The 19,976-nt window shown below is 49.7% G+C and overlaps 2 protein-coding genes across 3 annotated transcripts in view; one reads left to right on the top strand and one right to left on the bottom strand.

Annotated features, from left to right (window-relative positions):
* Positions 1–15,902, top strand: part of Slc5a11 (solute carrier family 5 member 11) — a 34,947-nt gene extending 19,045 nt beyond the window's left edge. For both annotated transcript variants that reach the window (XM_070004304.1, XM_070004305.1), the window contains exons 8-16: positions 1,190–1,270; positions 2,580–2,785; positions 3,959–4,094; positions 8,119–8,226; positions 8,715–8,865; positions 10,960–11,128; positions 12,240–12,455; positions 13,484–13,652; positions 15,597–15,902. In XM_070004304.1, the coding sequence (XP_069860405.1) occupies positions 1,190–1,270; positions 2,580–2,785; positions 3,959–4,094; positions 8,119–8,226; positions 8,715–8,865; positions 10,960–11,128; positions 12,240–12,455; positions 13,484–13,652; positions 15,597–15,802 (1,442 nt within the window). In that variant the 3' untranslated portion in view covers positions 15,803–15,902. The remainder of the gene's footprint in view (positions 1–1,189; positions 1,271–2,579; positions 2,786–3,958; positions 4,095–8,118; positions 8,227–8,714; positions 8,866–10,959; positions 11,129–12,239; positions 12,456–13,483; positions 13,653–15,596) is intronic.
* Positions 15,903–18,199: 2,297 nt separating this feature from the next.
* Arhgap17 (Rho GTPase activating protein 17) overlaps positions 18,200–19,976 on the bottom strand; it is an 89,213-nt gene continuing 87,436 nt past the window's right edge. Inside the window, 1 exon segment of the mRNA XM_070004301.1 lies at positions 18,200–19,376. Coding sequence (XP_069860402.1) covers positions 19,246–19,376 — 131 coding nt within the window. The 3' untranslated portion in view covers positions 18,200–19,245.

The raw sequence follows: 19,976 nt of genomic DNA, 5'->3' as shown, positions 1-19,976 counted from the left end.
CTCAGGAGGCTGAGATCTGAGGATCGCAGTTCAAAGCCAGCCCGGGCAAGAGAGACTGTGAGACCGTGAGACTCCTATCTCCCATAAACCACCAGAAAACCGGAAGTGGCGCTGTAGCTCAAGTGGTAGAGCACGCTCCTTGAGCTGAAGAGCTGAGAGACAGCGGCCAAGCCCAGAGTTCAAGCCCCACGACCGACCAAAAAAAAAAAAAAAAGAATCGTGGGGGGGGGTGCTTGCTTGCCAATGTTGTACCCTTCTGTGCAGAAATAAATTTTGCTTTGCCAAGACAAACCCCCCCCAAAAGAAGAAAACTCCCCAAAACAAGTGGTGGAGGTTGCTGATGCCCAGTGAACAAATCATTATGCAGATCATGCCCTCAACTCCAGGGGGTGCCATTGGCACAAACCAAAGTTAAGAATGGTTCCCTTTGCTTGGTGCTGGACAGTACTGTAGTCCTGTGGCCTGAGAAAGATTGGAAAAAGGGAGGGGGCTAGAGAAATAAAAAGGATGTGGTGTTTGTTCCACATACCCTGCAATGCCAGGGAACACAAGCAAAGGCTCTTTACTGTGCAAAGACCTGTGGCTGAGTTCGGGAACTAGCAGAAACTGTGGGTCCAGAGAATGTGGAGGAGGAAGGCTAGTTGGGCCAGCCAATGTGTCTTGGCCATCTGTTTCCCCCAGGAGACTGGAGATCCTTTGAGGGCAGGAGTTGGAAATGGAGATGTGTTTCCAGTGGTAGAGTGCCAGCCTTGAATTAAAAAAGCTAAGGGTCAGTGCCCAGGCCCCAAATGTACACATCAGCACTAGCAACACACATAAAATAAAAAAGCAAAACAAAGCTGCTATCTTCAGGGCACCATAGGATTGAGAGTAGGGCGGGGGGGGGAGAGACAAAGCTGCAGCGCCCCCTGGAGGGATAGGCTTGGAACTGCATGTGAGAAGTTGAATGTTTTTTTATTCAGCCACACAAGTCACAGGGTCCACCCAGCCCATGTGGTAGAGGAAGCAACATCACCTCCACCTGAAAGGTAACAGCAAAGTCAAGTTGCAAAGCGTCCCTACACACAGGGAAGAGTTCCTGTGGCCATCTTGGCCAGCAATCAACCCTAAGAAATCTCCACTCAGGTTTTCCCTGCAGCCCAGGTGAATACCTGAGTCTCAGAGCTTCTCCCTCCCTGCTTTCCTCCAGGCGGGCTGGCGGCGGTGATCTACACAGATGCTTTGCAGACGGGGATCATGCTCATAGGCTCGCTCATCTTGATGGGCTACAGTAAGTAAAGCCATAGGCACTGGTGACCACCTATCTATAATGAGCAAACTTAAGGATACTGCTTGGGGATTCCTTTTGGGTGTATTGTTTAAGGCAGGGTTATTCTGTATTCAACTTTTCTGAAGGATGTCAACTAATTTTTTTTTTTTTTTTGGTCAGTCATGGGGCTGGAACTCTGGGCCTGGGTACTGTCCTTCAGCTCTTCGGTTCAAGGTGAACACTCTACCACTTGAGCCACAGCGCCACTTCTGGTTTTCTGGTGGTTAATTGGAGATAAGAGTCTCATGGGCTTTCCTGCCCAGGCTGGCTTTGAACTGTGATCCTTAGATCTCAGCTTCCTGAGTAGCTAGGATTACAGGGTGAGCCGCTAGTGCTTGGATTTTTTTTTTTAATGAATGGATCTACTGATAAGCAAAAATATAACCCTAGTTCCCCTATTACCACAAAATAAAATCTTCAAGTTGATCATGCTTTTTTTTCTATGTGCAGGACTAGGGTTTAAACTTAGAGCCTGAGCAATGTACCTTAGCTTTTTTCTTTCTTTCTTTCTTTCTTTCTTCCTTCCTTCCTTTTCTTTCTTTCTTTCTTTTGGGTCCAGTCATGAGGCTTGAACTCTGGGCCTGGGCGCTGTCCCTCAGCTCTTCAGCTCAAGGCTAGCACTCTACCACTTGAGCCACAGCACCACTTCCAACTTTTTTCTTTTTGCTTATGTGGTGCTGAGGAATTGAACACAGGGCCTCATGCATGCAAGACAAGTGTTCTACCACTGAGCCACCTTTCCAGCCCTGCTCTTTTTTGTCCATTATGGGCCTTGAACCCAGAGCCTAGGCGCTGTCCCTGAGCTCTTTTTGCCCAAGGCTAACACTCTACCACTTTGAGCCACAGCACCACTTCCAGTTTTTGAGTGGTTAATTGGAGATAAGAGTCTCATAGTGGGTCGGGGGCGGGGTGGGGGGAAGCTGGGAATGTGGCTTAGTGGTAGAGTGCTTGCCTAGCATACATAAAACCCTGGGTTTGATTCCTCAATAGCACATAAACAGAAAAAGCTGGAAGTGGCACTGTGGTTCAAGTGGTAGAGTGCTAGCCTTGAGCAAAATGGAGCTCAGAGACAGTGCCCAGGCTCAAGCCTCAGGACCAGCCCCTGCCTCTGCCCCCCCAAAAAAGAATCCTCTAGGGACCAATATCTGTTAGCAGCTTAGCTCCACGCAGGCCCTCATCCATCTCCACCCAGCCTCCCCCCCACCCCCTTGCTTGTTGAGAGCCGCTCTGAGTTCCTAACAAAAGATTCAGGGCTCCCTCTGCATTCTAGGCTTTGCAGCGGTCGGCGGGCTAGAAGGCCTGAAAGAGAAATATTTCTTGGCTCTGGCTAGCAACCGCAGCGTGAACAGCAGCTGTGGGCTTCCCCGAGAAGATGCCTTCCATATCTTCCGGGACCCAGTGACGTCTGATCTGCCGTGGCCTGGGATTCTCTTTGGAATGTCCATCCCCTCTCTCTGGTATTGGTGCACGGATCAGGTACAGGGCAGCTGACTGAGGGATGCCCAGGAGACCTCTCCCATGCTATCCACGTTTCCTGTCTATTTGACTGACAGCTCTCTGTCATGGCATCCAATCTCTAAGGCGCATCCCTTCTATTTTGTTGATCTACTTGAACTGCTTCTCCTAATTTCTTTTTTTTTTTAATTTAATTTAATTTATTTGTGAACATACTGTACAGAGGAGTTACAATTACATGGGCATGATAATGCGTACATTTCTTACGAAGCATTGCATCCTCCTCCTTTGTTTACCCTTCACATCCCTTCCCAGCCTCCCCACTCCCGCCCCCATGCTTCTCCTAATTTCATCCACCAATGGCAATAATCACTATTGCCTCCTTGCTGGATACCTCCGAATCAATCACTGCCAGTTAGTTCCATTTTAAGAGCTCTGTTGGTCTGCATGTTTTGTATGTTTGTGTTGCTAGTCCTAGGGGCTTGAACTCAGGGCTTGGGCATATCTCTGTGTTTCTTTTGCTCAGGGCTAGCGCTCTACCAATTCAGCCATAGCACCACTTCCAGTGGTCAGCTGATTAATTGGAGATGAGAGTCTCATGGACTTTCCTGCCCAGGCTGACTTTGAACTGCGATCCTTAGATCTCAGCTTCCGGAGTAGCTCAGATTACAGAAGCAAGCCACTGGCGCCTGGCTTCTTCAAGAAAAAAGTGTCACTGAATGCTTTGATTGGACTTCTTTTCCTTGTCTGACCATGGTACCACTCAGATGGTGGGTAATTCCAACTGCCTAGGTCTAGCCTTGGATTAAGAAGAAGGAAGGAGACAGAATCACAGTTGCCCCATTTAGACTACAGGGACTGAGAATAGAAAAGAGATGCTTCAGGAAGGTGCTGGTGGCTCGTGCCTGTAATCCTAGCTACTTAAGAGTCTGAGATCCAAGGATTGTGATTCTAAGAAAAGTCCATGAGACTCTTATCTCCAATTAACCAGCAAGAGAGAGAGGTGGGGGGAGGGAGAGAAGGAGGGAGAAGAGCTGTGGCTCAAGGGCCTGAGTTCAAGCCCTAGTACTGACACAAGAAATTTGAACAGAAAAAAAAAAGATTTCTCAAAGAGTAACCAGGCAAACCAAGAGCCAACCACAGTGACCCAGATGCCAAGCCCAGCCACATCCCAGCCCCCTCGCCATGTTTCAGGTGATTGTCCAGAGGTCTCTGGCTGCCAAGAACCTGTCCCATGCCAAAGGAGGCTCTCTGATGGCCGCATACCTCAAGATCCTTCCCCTTTTCATCATGGTGTTCCCCGGCATGGTTAGCCGGGTCCTCTTTCCAGGTGAGCAGGTCGGTGCAAGCCTCAGATTCTGTGAAGGGTTCTGGACATGTATCTGCTACCCAGAGGGCAGGACACCAGGGTCTTACCACCTTCAGGATGGGCAGAGAGGTCTTCTCCATCTGGGCATCTAAAGGCTCCAAGGCTGTTCCCCGACACAGTTCCATGCACAAGCCAAGCTTAGGCGATGCTAACTGGGGGTGTGTTCTTAATTATATCATGTCCCATACCACAACCTATGGGAACCACAAAATAGTTTCCCTGGGACCCCCATGGCACAAAATTGTGCTCTTTCATTCCTCCGTGTTTGAGCTCAGTGGTTTGATAACTTGGGCCCAATGGAAATCCAATCCCCTCCCAACCCTCCCTCCCCCCCCCCCCCCCCCCCCGCCCCAGGGCCTGAGTGCTGTCCCTGAGCCTCTTGGTGCTCAAGGCTAGTGCTGTACCACTTGAGCCATAGCATCACTTCTGGTTTTCTTCTAGTTAATTGGAGGTAAAAGTCTTGGACTTTCCTGCCTGGGCTGGCTTCAAACCATGATCCTCAGATCTCAGCCTCCTAAGTAGGATTATAGGTGTGAGCCACCAATGTCCCCCTCCTTTTTTTTTTTTTTTTTGGTTGGTCATGGGGCTTGAACTCCTGACTTGAGCACTCTCCCTCAGCTCTTCAGCTCAAGGCGAGAGTTCTACCACTGGAGCCACAGCACCACTTCCAGTTTTCTGGTGGTTTATTGGAGATAAGAATGTCACAGACTTTCCTGTCTGGGCTGGCTTTGAACCGTGATCCTCAGATCTCAGCCTGCTTGGTAGCTAGGGTTACAGGCATGAGCCACCAGTGGCTGGCCCCCCTCCTTTTGAAAGCAAACACTAGGGTATATCAGATCTTCTAGTACCTTTGCTTTTGGGGTGTGTGTGTGTGTGTGTGTGTGTGAGAGAGAGAGAGAGAGAGATACTGGTACCCTGGAGTTGGGAGGGGGAGGGAGGGCGAGGAACAGGGGATGCTGTCCTTGGTGCTGAACTCAGGAAGCCGACCTCCGCCGGTCAGATGCTGGCCCCCTGGCTCTGCCTGCAGGGAAGAGGGCAGACAGCTAGGAGAAACCACAAGTATGTGAGGATCTCTGTCCAGCAGCTGTGGCATGCTGATGGAAAGTGCACGACCTGGTCTAAGTCTCACTCTGCTAACTTACCAGCTGTGAGGCCTGCCCACCATCATGTCATCTCCCACTGCTGTCATTTCCTCACTGGTAAAAAGGTGGTAATAAGGGGCTGGGAAGGTGGCTCAGTGGTAAAGTGTTTGCCTTGCATGCATGAGGCCCTGGGTTCAATTCCTCAGCACCACATAAGCAGAAAAAGCTGGAAGTGGTGCTGTGGCTCAAGTGGTAGAGTGCTAGCCTTGAGCTGAAGAGCTGAGGGACAGCGCCCAGGCCCAGAGTTCAGGCCCATGACAGACAAAAAAAAAAAAGAGGTGGTAACAATACATACTACAAAGCAATATTTTCTTTTTTTCCTTTTTCTTTTTGCTGGTCCTGAGGCATGAACTCAGAGCCTGGATGCTGTCCCTGAGCCTCTTTGTGCTCAAGGCTGGCACTCCACGACTTGAGCCACAGTGCCACTTCCAACTTTTTCTGAGTAGTTTATTGGACATAAGAGTCTCATGAATTTTCCTGCCTAGGCTGGCTGGCTTCAAAACTCCAACCTCAGATCTTAGCCTCCTAAGTAGCTAGGATTACAGGCATGAGCCACCGGTACCAGCCATTTATTTATTTGTTTGTTTGTTTGTATTTTTGCCAGTCCTGGGGCTTGAACTCAGGGCCTGGGCACTGTCCCTGAGCTTTTTTTGCTTGAGGCTAGCACTCAACCACTTGAGCCACAGCGCTACTTCTGGTTTTCTGGTAGTTAATTAGAGATAAGAGTCTCATGGACTTTCTTCTTTCCTGCCTTGGCTGGCTTTGAACTGCAATCCTCAGATCTTGGCCTTTTGAGTAGGTAGGATTACAGATGTGAGACACTGGAGCCCGGTTTTGCACTGTTTTTGTTGTTATTGTTTGTTAGTTTTCATTTTTGACAGTCCTGGAAATTGAATGAAAGGCCTTGCATTTGCTAGGCGGGCACTCTACCACTTATACCACACCTCCAGCCCCCTTTTTTTTGTCGGTTGTGGGCCTTGAACTCTGGGCCTGGGCGCTGTCCCTCTGCTCTTCAGCTCAAGGCGAGCACTCTACCACTTGAGCTACAGCGCCACTTCCGGTTTTCTGGTGGTTTATTGGAGATAGGAGCCTCATGGTCTCTCCTGCCCGGGCTGGCTTTGAACTGAGATCCTCAGATCTCAGTCTCCTGAGTAGCTAGGATTACAGGCGTGAGCCACCAGCGCCCGGCACTCTAGCCCCTCTTAACATTGGATATTTTGGAGGTAGGGTTGAGCTTTATGCCTGTGCAGCCTGGGCTACAATTTTATTTGTGTTTCTCGGGTAGCTCAGTATCAGAAATGTGCCAATATGCTTGGTCACTGGTCTTGGGAACCTCTTTTTGCCTGGCCTGGCCTTTTCCCACAATCCCCTCCTGTCCTGTCCTCCATCTCCCAAGTAGATAGGATACCAGGCTTGAGCTACTGAGTCCGCTCACACTGGTTCTTTTTGAGGTAAGATTTCACTTCCTGCATGCTCAGATTGGTATCCTCTACCGCATCTAGCTTCTTCCCATTGAGATGGAGTTTCGTGAACTTTTCTCTTTGGGCTGGTCTGGAACCACGATCCTCCCAACCTCAGCCTCCCGTGTAGTTAGGGAAATGACATGTTCATGCCACTGTGTCTGGTTGTTGGTTCAGAAGGGGCCTCAGGTCTCTGCTTGGGCTGGCCTCAAACCACAGTCCTCCCATTGTCTGTCTTCTTTGTAGCCCGATGGCAGTGTAAGCCATTGGTGCCTGGCTTAAAGCAGGTTCTTTATATATGGCAAGTGATAGATGCTGTCATTTGGATGAGTGTTCCCAAGATCTGTATGTAAGGTTGTGATCCTCAAGATGATGATATCACTTATAATCCTAGCCATTCAAAGAGGCTGAGATCTGAAGATCATGGTTTGAAGCCAACCTGGGCAGGAAAAGTCTGAGAGACTTTTATCTCCAATTAACCACAAAAAACCACAAGTGGAGCTGTGGCTCAAGTGGTAGAGCACTAGCCTTGAGTACAAAAGCTCAAGGACAGCACCCAGGCCCCAAGTTCAAGCCCCAGGACTTGAACACACACACACACACACACACACACACACACACAAACTGAGGCATCATGGGAGGTCTTTAGGTCATTGGGATGGGCCTCCCCAGGTCATCAGATCTGTTCTCTCCTCCTCTCCCCGCCTGCTGTCCTCCTGTCTCCTCTCTTCTCCTTTCCATCCCTTTCTGTATCTGTATCTGTGTGTGTGTGTGTGTGTGTGTGTGTGTATGTGTGTGTGTCTCTTGTCTGTCTGTCTCTCTAGTCCATGCTCAGATCATGCTGCACTGCTCCCACAGCAACCCAGGCTTTCGTCCCCTCACCCCCACTCCCAGGACTTTCAGAGCTATGAGCTTTGGCCTAGACCTATTAGTAGCCTCTGCTGGGAAGGTGGCTCAGTGGTAGAGCGCTTGCTTCGCATGCATGAGGCCCTGGGTTCAATTCCTCAGCACCCCATAAACAGAAAAAGCCAGAAAGCCAGAAGTGGCGCTGTGGCTCAAGTGGTAGAGTGCTCATCTTGAATTGAAGAGCTCAGGGACAGCGCTCAGGCCCAGAGTTCAAGCCCTACAACTGATGAATAAAAAATAAAAATAAAAATCTGTTAGTAGCCTCTACCCAGTGTTTTGCCACAGTGTCACACACTGACAGACACACTTCACATCCATTCACAATTTGTATTTCATACATGCCCAGTCTGCTCTCTGGGTACCTAGGTTCATGGGGCTGTAAGGTCCCATGCAGTAGACCTGTGTCCTGGGTGGGGGAATGTGGTGGCCAGGTCTGGGTTCTGAGCCGGCTTCATCCCGAGTCTGTCTCCTCTGCAGATGAAGTGGCGTGTGCACACCCGGACATCTGCCAGAGGGTCTGTAGCAATCCGTCTGGCTGCTCTGACATTGCGTACCCAAAGCTGGTGCTGGAACTCCTGCCCACAGGTAACATCCTCACACCCCCACACCGAGCCCCCTGGGGTCCCCAGACAGGAGGACCTGGGATAACCTCTGATCTGAGATGAAGATATGATGGGAGGGTCAGCTACTCAGGAGGCTGAGCTCTGAGGATCGAGATTGGAAGCCAACCGAGGCAGAAAAGTCAGTGAGACTGTAATTTGCAATTACTCCCACTAAAAAGCTGGAAGTGGACATGTGACTCAAGCAGAAAAGGCCAAAGAGTACCCAGGCTCTGAGTTCAAGCCCTAGGACCAGTGAGCACGTGTGCGTGCACAAATACACACACACACACACACACACACACACACACACACACACACACACACAGGTCAGGTCCGGGCTTGTGCCCCATCATCCCCTCCATGGCTCCATCTCTTCAGAGCTGGCTTTGGGTCTGGGCACCAGGACCCTGAGCGAAGGCAGAAGCTGTCCACAGAAAGCCCGAGGCCCATAGACCTCCCTTCTGCCCCCAGGACTCCGCGGGCTCATGATGGCTGTGATGGTGGCCGCTCTCATGTCCTCCCTCACCTCCATCTTTAACAGTGCCAGTACCATCTTCACCATGGACATCTGGACCCACATCCGGTCTCGGGCATCTGAGAAGGAGCTGATGATTGTGGGCAGGTAAGGACTTCTGGGCCAGGCAATGACGACCAAGGGAGGTGAGAACTGAGTCCCCATGCAGGCCAAGTCCAGCTGGTAGCCCATCCAGACTGGCTCAGCTATCTCTGATGAAAGAGATGAAGAGCATCAGGACTCCATGGATTAGGAGGTCATTCATTTATTCAAGGACCTTTTTTTTTTTTTCAGTCGTGGGGCTTGAACTCAGGGCCTGGGCTCTGTCCCTGAGCTCTTTTGTCCAAAGCTAGTGCTCTACCACATTGAGTCTCAGCTCTACTTCTGGAGGTGTAATGACTTCGGGCTTCCTGTAGACAGCTTTCTGGCAGTTAACTGGAGATGAGTCTTATGGACTTTTCCTGCCTGGGGCTGGCTTTGAACCATGATCCTCAGATCTCAGCCTCCTGAGTAGTTAGGATTATAAGCATGACTTACCAGTGTCCAGCTCAAGAGATGTTTAATGAACATCTATTGTGCACCAAGTATTAGGATTGAGTAGTGAGAAGATGTAGCTGTTACCATCCTGTAGCAGGAGGAGGAAGAGTCAACAGAAAATTACGGCTCTAACGAGGGCCTGGGCACTGTCCCTGAGCTTCTTTTTTTGGGGGGGAGGGTCAGTCATGGGGCTTGAACTCTGGGCCTGGATTCTGTTGCTGACCTCTTCAGCTCAAGGCTACTGCTATACAACTTGAGCCACAGCACCAAATCCCCTGAGCTTCTTTTGCTCACGGCTAGCACTCTACCACTTGAGCCACAGCTCCACTTCTGGCTTTTTCTGTTTATGTGGTACCAGGGCTTCATGCATGTTAGGCAAGCACTCTACCACTAAACCACATTCCCAGACCTATAATGAGTGTTTTCTTGGGGAGTCAGGAGACCTAGAGATTCAGAAGGGGTCCCAACATAGACTTGGAACTGAGGGAGCTCATCTGGCTTAGAAGAAAGGTTTCTACACCAAGGCTTCTGAGATCTGGAAGCTTAGTGGGAGGAGCCAAAATGAGCAGCATGTGCATTTTATGGAAATATATGCAAATGAGCACCTTAGGTCTCTGTCACTCAAGAAGAGGGACCCAGGCAGCATTTCAGCCTTAGATCAAGAACAATTTTTTTAGGCAGGCACTGGTGGCTCATGCCTGTAATCTTACCAACTCAGGAGGTTGAGAGTTCAGAATCAAAGTTCAAGGCTAGCCCAAGCAGGTAGGTCTGTGAGACTCCAACTAAGCAGCAGAAAGCTGGAAATGGAGCTGTGGCTCAAGTGGTAGAGTACCAGCTTTGAGTGAAAAAGCTCAGGGATAGTGTCCAGGCCCTGAGTTCAAGCCCCAGTACATTGTTTAAATTTTATTTTTCTTGCTATGTTTTGGTTCTGGTGTTGAATTTAGGACCTTGTATTTAATAGGCAGGTGTTCTCCCACTTAAGTCACTTTTTTTTTGTGTGTGTGTGTGTTATTTTCCAGAAAAGTTCTTGTGCTTTTGGCCTGGGACTGGCCTGGATCCTCAGCCCAAGTTCTTCCTACCTAGGCCTCCTGAGTGGCTGGGATTACAATCAAGCAAAGCAACACAGCCAATCAGATTTGGGGGGTGGGGTTATGGTGTAGGCCTGGCTGGATTCAAACAGTGATCCTTCTATTTCTATCTCCTAATAGTTGCCTCTAGCTCTTAAGGGAGCTTTTTTTTGGTGGATGCTTCCACTTGCTCTGTATGTTGTGCTGCTATTGGGGCTTGAATTCAGGGCCTGGGTGCTATCCCTGAGCTTTTGTGCTCTACCACTTGAGCCAAGCTCCACTTCTGGCTTTTTTGGTAGTTAATTGCAGATAAGAGTCTCACCGTCTTTCCTGCCTAAGCGGAATTCTGAGACCCTCAGAGCTCAGCCTTTTAAATTACAGGATTACAGGCATGCGCTACCAGCACCTGGCTCTAACTCTAGCTTCTCGTGATGATTGTGCAACTGTGTAAATTTTGTGAACATGGATGGATATTATACTTCTTAGGGATGGATTTTGTGGTATGTAATGAATAGCTCAGTGAAGCTGTGTGAAGAGGAAGAGAAGTAAATCCTCCAGGAAGTCAGAGCTATTTGGATTCTCTCTCCATCCTGCACAGGGTGTTTGTGTTTGTGTTGGTGCTGGTCTCTATCCTCTGGATCCCTGTGGTCCAGGCCAGCCAGGGAGGTCAACTGTTCATCTACATCCAGTCCATCAGCTCCTACCTGCAACCACCTGTGGCTGTGGTCTTCATCATGGGATGCTTCTGGAAGCGGACCAATGAAAAGGTAGCCTTGTAAACAAGAACCAATCACTGCCCTGGAGGGCTGAGTGGGGAGGACTATGGAGAGGGATCTGCAGGTGGGTGGGACACAGGGAGGGGCCTTGGAACAAAATGCTGTGGAAGTTCTCAAAGGGACCTTGATGCACTTTCAGGTTTTGTAGTCTTTTTTTTTTTTTTTTTTTTTTTTTGGTGCCAGTAGTAGGGCTTGAACTCAGGGGTCTCAAGCTCTCATTTTTCACTCAATGCTAGCACTCTACCACTTGTGCCTCACCTTCATTTCTGGCTTTTTGCTGGTCTCATGGACTTTATTGCCTGGGCTGGCTTCAAACTTGGATCCTCAGATCTCAGCCTTCTGTTCTGTTTTTTTAGTTTTTTTTTGTGGAACATGGTGCTTGAATTCTGGGCCTGGGCACTGTCCCTCAGCTCTTCAGCTCAAGGCTAGCGCTCTACCACTTGAGCCACAGTGCCACTTCCGGTTTTCTGGTGGTTGATTGGAGATAAGAGTCTCAAGGACTTTCCTGCCCGAGCTGGCTTTGAACCACAATCCTCAGATCTCAACCTCCTGAATAGCTAGGATTACAGGTGTGAGCCACTGGTGCCCGGCCAGATCTCAGCTTTCTGAGTAGCTAAGATTACAAGCATGAGGCAGCAGTGGCTGACAATAGAAAGTCAGGGTGCATGGTACTTATACATTGACATGCTGAAGGTTAACCTCTTTGTACAACTATTTAAATAAAAATACAATAATTATTGCCAGGTGCCAGTGGCAATAATTACAGGCTCAGGCCTGTAATCCTAGCTACTCAGGAGGCTGAGATCTGAGGATTACGGTTCAAAGCCAGCCCAGGCAGGAAAGTCCATGAGACTCTTATCTCCAATCAACCACCAGAAAACCAGAAGTGGCACTGTGGTTCCAATGGTAGAGCACTCGCCTTGAGCTGAATAGCGCAAAGACAGCGCCCAAGCCCAGAGTTCAAGCCCTACCACTGACCCCTCACCCCTCTCCCCCCAAAAAAAGTAATAACTAGTCAAGACAAGCTCTTAAGATGACTCCTGGAGGTTTCTGGAGTCTCATGTCCTTGCTGTCTCTAAGGTGGCTTCCCCCTGGCTTCCAGGGGGCTTTCTTTGGCCTGATCCTGGGCCTGCTTCTAGGGCTGGTCCGGCTGGTCCTGGACTTTATCTACGTGCAGCCTCGGTGTGACCAGCCAGATGAGCGCCCAGCTGTGGTGAAGAATGTCCACTACCTCTACTTCTCCATGATCCTCTCATCCACCACCCTGATCACCGTGTGTGCCGTGAGCTGGCTCACTGACCCGCCCTCCAAGGAGATGGTACAGATTCATCTGCTTAGACTTTGTTTTTTTTGGGGGGGAGGGGCTGGTGGGGTGCTGTCCCTCAGCTCTTCAGCTCAAGGCTAGCGCTCTACAACTTGAGCCACAGCTCCACTTCTGGTTTTCTGGTGGTTAATTGGAGATAAGAGTCTCATGGACTCTCCTGCCCAGGCTAGCTTGGAACCGTGATCATCAGATCTCAGCCTCCTTGGTAGCTAGGATGACAGGTGTGAGCCATTGGCACCCAGCTTGTGGAGACTGGTTTAAACAGAAAGAACTGAGCTTTCTAAAAGCTGTAAAGCCCCAAGTGGGGCTTCAGGGATAGGCTGATTCAGAATTGAGAAGAGGTCCTCACACTCCAGCTTGTAGGTCTGCTTTGAACCTCAGGCCCCTGTGTGGAGCCAAAAGCCTTCTAGGAATAGAGGATTTTTTTTTGTTTGTTTCGTTTTTCTTTGGTCAGTCGTGGGGCTTGAACTCAGGGCTTGGATGCTGTCCATGAGCTCATCTTTGCTCAAGGCTAGCACTCTACTTCTTTGAGCCACAGTGCCATTTCCTATTTTCTGGTGGTTCATTGGAGATAAGAGTCTCATGAATTTTCCTGCCTGTGCTGGCTTTAGAACCACGATCCTCAGATCTCAGCCTCCTGAGTGGCTAGGGTGACATCAGTGAGCCACCATCACCCGGCTAAACACAAACATTTTCTAGCATTTCCAGCTAAGCTTAGGGTTCTTATTGCTGGAAGCAGCTTAAGACACCTGCGCATCCAGTGACCCCACTTCTGTCCTTGGCTAGTTGATCCCTGCATCCCATTTACCCTAGGAGATCCCAGCATGAGAATGAGGGCTGACAGAGAAAGGAGCAGGTGACTTAGAAAGACTGAGAGAGGGTAAGCCAGCAGGGAGGAGTAGACGAGCAGCCTGGGGTGAGGGTTGAGCTGATGGCTGGGCAGGAACTTGGCAGCGGGGGATACGGGAGGCAGGCTCCCCTCCCCTCCCACCTGTACCTCACGGTTGGTCTCTGCTTCTCAGGTCAGTCGCTTGACCTGGTTTACACGTCATGACCCAATAGTCCAGAAGGACCAGGTGCAGCCAGCAACAGCCCTACCTCTGACCCTGACTCAGAACGGAACCCCAGAGGCCACCAGCACCAGCATCCAACTGGAAATGGCTCAAGACAATAAGTCTAAAGCCCACAGCGGTGAGTTGCCTCTGGCCTTGGTAGGAGCATCAAGGGCTCATGTTTAAGAGGATTTTTCTTTTTTTTTTAGTAGGTTGTGGGGCTTGAACTCTGGGCCTAGGCGCTGTCCCTGCACTCTTCAGCTCAAGGCTAGGGCTTACCACTTGAGCCACTGCACCACTTCTGGTTTTCTGTTAGTTCATTGGAAATAAGAGTCTCATGGACTTTCTTGCCCTGGCTGGCCTTCAACCCTGATCCTCCAATCTCAGCTTCCTGAGTAGCTAGGATTACAAGCGTGAGCACTGACACTTGGCAGGATTTTTTTTTTTTTTTTTTCTATCTGATCACAAGCCACAAAAGGGAACTGACTTGGGATGTTAGCCACCTCTGGTTTCCTGTCTGGGCCTTTCTCACTTTGCAGCCATTAGGTTTTTTTTTTTTTTTTGGTCTGGTCGTGGGCCTGAACTCTGGTCCTGGGCGCTGTCCCTCAGCTCTTCAGCTCAAGGCTAGCGCTCTACCACTGGAGCCACAGCGCCACTTCTGGCTTTTTTCTTTTTGCTTATGTGGTGCTGAGGAATCGAACCCAGGGACTCAGGCATGCAAGGCAAGCGCTCTACCACTGAGCCACCTTCCCAGCCCACAGCCACTAGGTTTTGTTGGGTGGTTTTGTAATACTGGGGCTTGAACTCAGGACCTGGGTACTCTCCATTAGCTTTTCCACTTAAAGCTGGTACTCTATGACTTGAGTCACATCTCCACTGCCAGCTTTTTGTTGTTAAATGGAGATCAGAGTTTCACAGACTGTCCTTTCTGGGCTGATTTTGAACTGCAATCCTCTGCTATGTTTACTTAGAGGAGGTGGAAGTCGAGTTAGTCTGAGCCTGGAGGTCTCCATTGGAAGATGGAGAACTTCTGAAAATGCCAGTCTTTGAATGAGCCAGGCCTTCCTAGAACCAGAGGAGACTGGGTCCAGGATTCATGTGGATACCAACACCCATGGATATTTGAGTACCCAGAGGCATCATGTTTTTTTTTTTGTCGGTTGTGGGGCTTGAACTCTGGGCCTGGGCGCTGCCCCTCAGCTCTTCAGCTCAAGGCGAGCGCTCTACCACTTGAGCTACAGCGCCACTTCCGGTTTTCTGGTGGTTTATTGGAGATAGGAGTCTCACGGTCTCTCCTGCCCGAGCTGGCTTTGAACCACGATCCTCATATCTCAGCCTCCTGAGTAGCTAGGATTACAGGCGTGAGCCACCAGTGCCCGGCTGGCATCATGTTATTATATAACCCAGGCACACCCTCCAGTGTACTTTAAGTCAGCTCTAGATTATTGACACTATATTGTTTAGGAAATAGGGACAAGAAAAATTCTCTGCACGTTCAGTGCAGGCCCAGTCTTTTCCCCTGAATATTTCTTTCCTTCCTTCCTTCCTTCCTTCCTTCCTTCCTTTCTTCCTTCCTTCCTTCCTCTCTTCCTTCCTTCCTCCCTCCCTCCCTCCCTCCCTCCCTTCCTTCCTTTCTTCCTTCTCTTTCTCTTTCTCTCTCTCTCACACTTTTTTCATGCTGGTACTGGGAATTGAACTCAGCCAGAATGCAGATCCTTAGCCTTTTTATTCAAGGCTGGTGCTCTACCACTTGAGCCACACGTCCACTTCTGGCTTTTATTTTCTGGGTTAATTGGAGATAGGAGTCTCATGGACTTTCCTGCCTGGGCTAGCCTCAAATGTGATCCTCAGATCTCAGCCTCCTGAGAGCCAGGATTTACAGGTGTGAGCCACCAGCGCCTGGGATCCTCTGAGTGTTTTCAATTCTGGTTTGCTTGCATCTACAGATCCAGAGAGCGGATCCTACCTGCTGGAAGAGGTCCTTGAATTACTTACCCTGGAGCATGAGCACATCTGGTTCTTGTCCTGTCACTGGAAGACACAAGCTCCTCTCTCTGACCCTTCCTCTTTGGTTTATCCTCAGGTGATGTCATCCATAAGCGGTCCAAAGTGGTGAAGGCCATCTTATGGCTGTGTGGCATGGAGGACAAAGGCCGGGAGGAGGCCCCAAGCAAAGCAGAAGCTGTCATCGTTTCCTTGGAGGAAAACCCCATTGTGAAAACCCTTCTGGACATCAACTGCATCCTCTGTCTCAGCTGTGCCATTTTCCTCTGGGGTTACTTTGCTTAATGCAAGGTGACGCCGGCAGTCCCCGCTCTTGCTCTGTTCTCAAGGCCTTGTCATTTTCTAGTGAAATAATAATAATAAAAAGCTTTTTGTTTGTTTACTATGAGGGTCTCAAGTGTGTTGGATGGGCTCATTTTTCAACATGAGATTTTGCTCTTTTTTTTCTTTTCTCAAAGCAATCAGCTGACCACCGAAGGCATCTCGCTGAGATACTTAGCTCTGGTTTCTTGGAAACAAAGCCACGTATTAATGTCTAGGAGACAGTCACGCCATGAGACAATCAGGGCTGGGTACAGTGGCTCGTTTGTAATCCTGGCTACCTGGGAGGCAGACACTGAAGGATCACAATTAGAGGTCGGCTCAGGGATTTAAAACAATTGTTTGATTCCATCTCAACCTACGTTTGGTCTAGCTCCTGGGGGAAGTACAGGGGCTGGGTGCAGCAGTGTGTACCTGTCATCCCCAGAGACAAGGGGAATCATAAGCCAGGCTAGCCCAGGAATAAAGCGAGGTCTCCCTCTGAAAATATCCAAAGAGCCAGGTACTGATGCCTCACACCTGTAACCCTTCTTACTCAGGAGACTGAGATAGGAGGATCGTGGTTCAAAAATTTGTGACTCTTAATCTCCAACAAACCACCAGAAAACCAGAAGTGGAGCTGTGGCTCATAATGGTAGAGCACTAACCTTGAACAGAAAAGCTCAGGGACAGTACTCAGGCCCTGAATCCAAGCCCCACAAGTGACAAAAAAAAGGCAAAAAGGCCCTGAAGGTATGGTTCAAATGGTAGAGCATCTACCTGCATAACTAGCTCAAGTATTTTTTTTTTTTTTTTTGCCAGTCCTGGGGCTTGAACTCAGGGCCTGGGCACTGTCCCTGAGCTGTTTTTGCTCAAGGCTAGCACTCTACCACTTGAGCCACAGCACCACTTCTGGCTTTTTCTGTGTATGTGGTACTGAGGAATCAAACCCAGGGCTTCATGCATACTTGGGCCACTAAGCCACATTCCCTGCCCTGGCTCAAGGTTTTGAGTTCAATTCCCAGTATCACCAAGAACAAGAACAACAAAAATCAGGGAATAGTGTGCATTTCTCAAATTCTGGTTTGGGAAATTCTGCTTTGTTGCTTGACTGGCCATGAAGGTGATCCCTGGACAAGCAGCCAGAGATGCTTGTCTCCCGCAAAGCTCCTCTTCCGGAACCAGAGCACAAGTCCATGGATGGGTGGAACTCTTTACTAGCCCAGTCCAGCTGGGAAGTGGAGTTGTCTTTTCAGGGACCTCAATTTTCCAGAAAACTCAAAGGGAAATCGACAACAGAACCCTAGTTTTGTTTGTTTTGGGGGGCGGTGTGGGGAAATGGCTGGGAAGGTGGCTTAGTAGTAGAGTGCTTGCCTAGCATGCATGAAGCCCTGGGTTCCATTCCTCAGTACCACATACGCAGAAAAAGACAGAAGTGGTGCTGTGGCTCAAGTGGTAGAGTACTAGCCTGAGCAAAAGCAGCTCAGGGACAGTGCCCAGGCCCTGAGTTTAAGCCCCAGGACTGGCAAAAAAAAAAAAGAAAGAAAGAAAAACCCCTGGGGGTGGAGGGCAAGGAGTTACTGGGCCCACTGGTCATTCTAGGACCTCATCATTTCACAATCCTTTGAGTTTTTAGGTGATGCTCTCACACAAGACCAAAGGTTATTCTATTAGCTCAGTGCTTGCCTTCATTTAAAGACTGTTTTTTCTTTCTTTTTTATTGATTGTGGGGCTTGAACTCTGGGCCTGGGCACTGTCCCTGAGCTCTTCAGCTTAAGGCTAGCGCTCTACCACTTGAGCCACAGCGCCACTTCCCAAAGACTGACTTCCTTTCCTTCCTTCCTTTTTCTTTTCTTTCTCTTTCCTTTTTCTTTCTCTTTTTCAGTTGTGGGGTTTGAACTCTGGGCCTGTGCGCTGTCCCTAAGCATCTTTGCTCAAGGCTAGCACTGAGCCACAGTTATACTTCCAGCTTTTTGCTGGTTCACTGGAGGACATAAGATCCTCATGGGCAGGAACTCAAATGGGTTTTTTTCCCCCCCTTTGGGTTGATCATGGAGCTTAAATTCAGGGCTGCAGCACTGTCCCTGAGCAATTTTTCTCAAGACTAACACTCTACCACTTTGAGCCATTTCAGGTGGCATTTCTGGTTTTCTGGTGGTTAACTGGAGATAAGACTTTAATGGGGACTTTTTTTGCCTGTGCTGGCTTTAACTGTGACCCTCAGATCTCAGCATCCTGAGTAGCTAGGATGACAGGCGTGAGTCACTGGCACCGGGCCCAAAGGGTTGTTTTCCCATTCACGTGAAAGAAAGCTGGACACAAGGTTTAGATTGTCAGTCTCTGGCATTTCAGTCTTGGGAAAGCAGGGTTTGGATGGGGTACAAAGGCTCCCCATCACTGGTGAAGGGAATTCCTGAGGTGTCCGGCAGGTATGTGCACCACATCATTGCGAGTTAACCACCCTGAGTCCATGTCTCCCTAGAAGGCCAAGAAAAGGGGCATCCAGACTGGTGAGGGCACAGCAGTTTTAGTCTTTCAATCTCCTACAGTTATAGCTAGAGCCCCACCAAGCTGTTCCGACCCAATTCTATTTGTTTTAAGTGACTCTACACAGGTGCACATTTTGTTTGCCCCCCCTCCCCAAGAAATATCAAGTTTTCATATAAACCACAGAATATATTTAATTCAAATGAAACATGAAACCAAGAATAACATTCAGTCCTTATCAAGTAGCAATTACATGATTGTTTTTTGTTTTTGTTGTTTTTCTTTTTTTTTTTTTAAAAAGCACAGTACATTTCTGTCTACATTCTGGCACTCTCCAAGGCCCGAGTCCTCTGGAGTGCAGCAGGGTGGCAGAGCCAGCTGTCACCCTCAGCACTCATGGCTGCTGGGGGGGTGAGGGGGGGCTGGTAGGAGGGGGCATAGACCATACTTAATACAAAAGATGATTGGGCAGCAAATCCGAAGGAGAGAGGAGGCTCCTCCGGATACAATGAGCATGGAAGTCCGAGTAGCGGGGAAGCAGGTGGCCTGAAGAATCCATGTTTTATTAAATAGCGCAGACAAAAGCTTCCTATGCACTTCCGAGCGGTCACGCTCTCCGCTTTAGGTATTTGTGGTTTGGATATTTTTTTTTTTGTATGTCTTTTTTGTTGTTTTGGGTTTTTTTTTTTTTTTTTTTTTTTTTTTTGGCATGATTTCTGTCCTGGGGGAAAGAGAGCCAACTTCTTCAAGACGCTAGCACAGGTCATCCAGCTTCAAGTGTTGGCCTTGGTGCTCTCCTGGGCCCCCCCCCTCTGCGAAGGCCCAGTTCCTGGGTGGCCGGGGCCCTCTTCCTGCACTGCAAAGCTTTTCGCTGTTTGGTCTCGAAGGCAAGCGGCTCCCCTGGGGTGGAGGGCGGAGGCCGGGGGGGGCGGGTCGGCCCCTCACAGGGCTGTGCTTTCTGTGTCGTTGTCTATGGCCAGCAGGATGTGGCCGGGCACCTCCCTGCTCGCTGACTCTGGGGACAGCTCCGGAAAGACGTGGCGAAGAGGTTCGGAGACCCTAGAATTGGTGTCTGCGGGAAACACACAGACACGGGAGACACAGGGGTCAGCAGGGGGCAAGGCCTGGGGCTGGGCGAGTCCTCACCCACACGCCATGACAGACGCACAGCGCGCCCTGCTCCTGCACCCCAACGCTCCTTTCTGTGGGTCCGCGCATCCCGAGGACTCTGTGTTCTCATGGCAACCTCTGGGAAGAGCCCTCTTCCAAGGCCCCCCACCCCCCCGCCCCCCGCCCGGCCCCGTTCCAGCACTGTGACCTCCATCTCCTCCATCTTGGCACCCGCAAGTTTGGGCTGAACCAAGCTGGGTAATGGGGAGCCCTCCTGGGCACTGCAGGATGACAAGCAGGCTCCCTGACATTTGGACACACAGCCAGATCCCACCCCACTGGGTGACAACCCCAAATACCAACTTCTTTTCTCCTGTCTCATGCTGGTTTTTTATTTATAAACATAGAGTCCTCGCCTACCAGGCTTCATCCATCATGGCTGTCTTCCTAGAGAGGCCAGTATGGCTGAGAGTCACCCATTTGTGAACACTGACCACAGGCCGGGCCCTGTTCTATTTGCTGAGGACACAGGATGCCCCAGTGAAGAGAGACAGAGCCTGAG

The sequence above is a fragment of the Dipodomys merriami genome, unplaced genomic scaffold (assembly GCF_024711535.1).
Source record: "Dipodomys merriami isolate MVZ:Mamm:240054 unplaced genomic scaffold, mDipMer1.0.p SCAF_62, whole genome shotgun sequence".
NCBI lineage: Eukaryota > Metazoa > Chordata > Mammalia > Rodentia > Heteromyidae > Dipodomys > Dipodomys merriami.
Note: the sequence above shows the minus strand (reverse complement) of the source record. Positions and strands in the feature narration are given on the sequence as shown.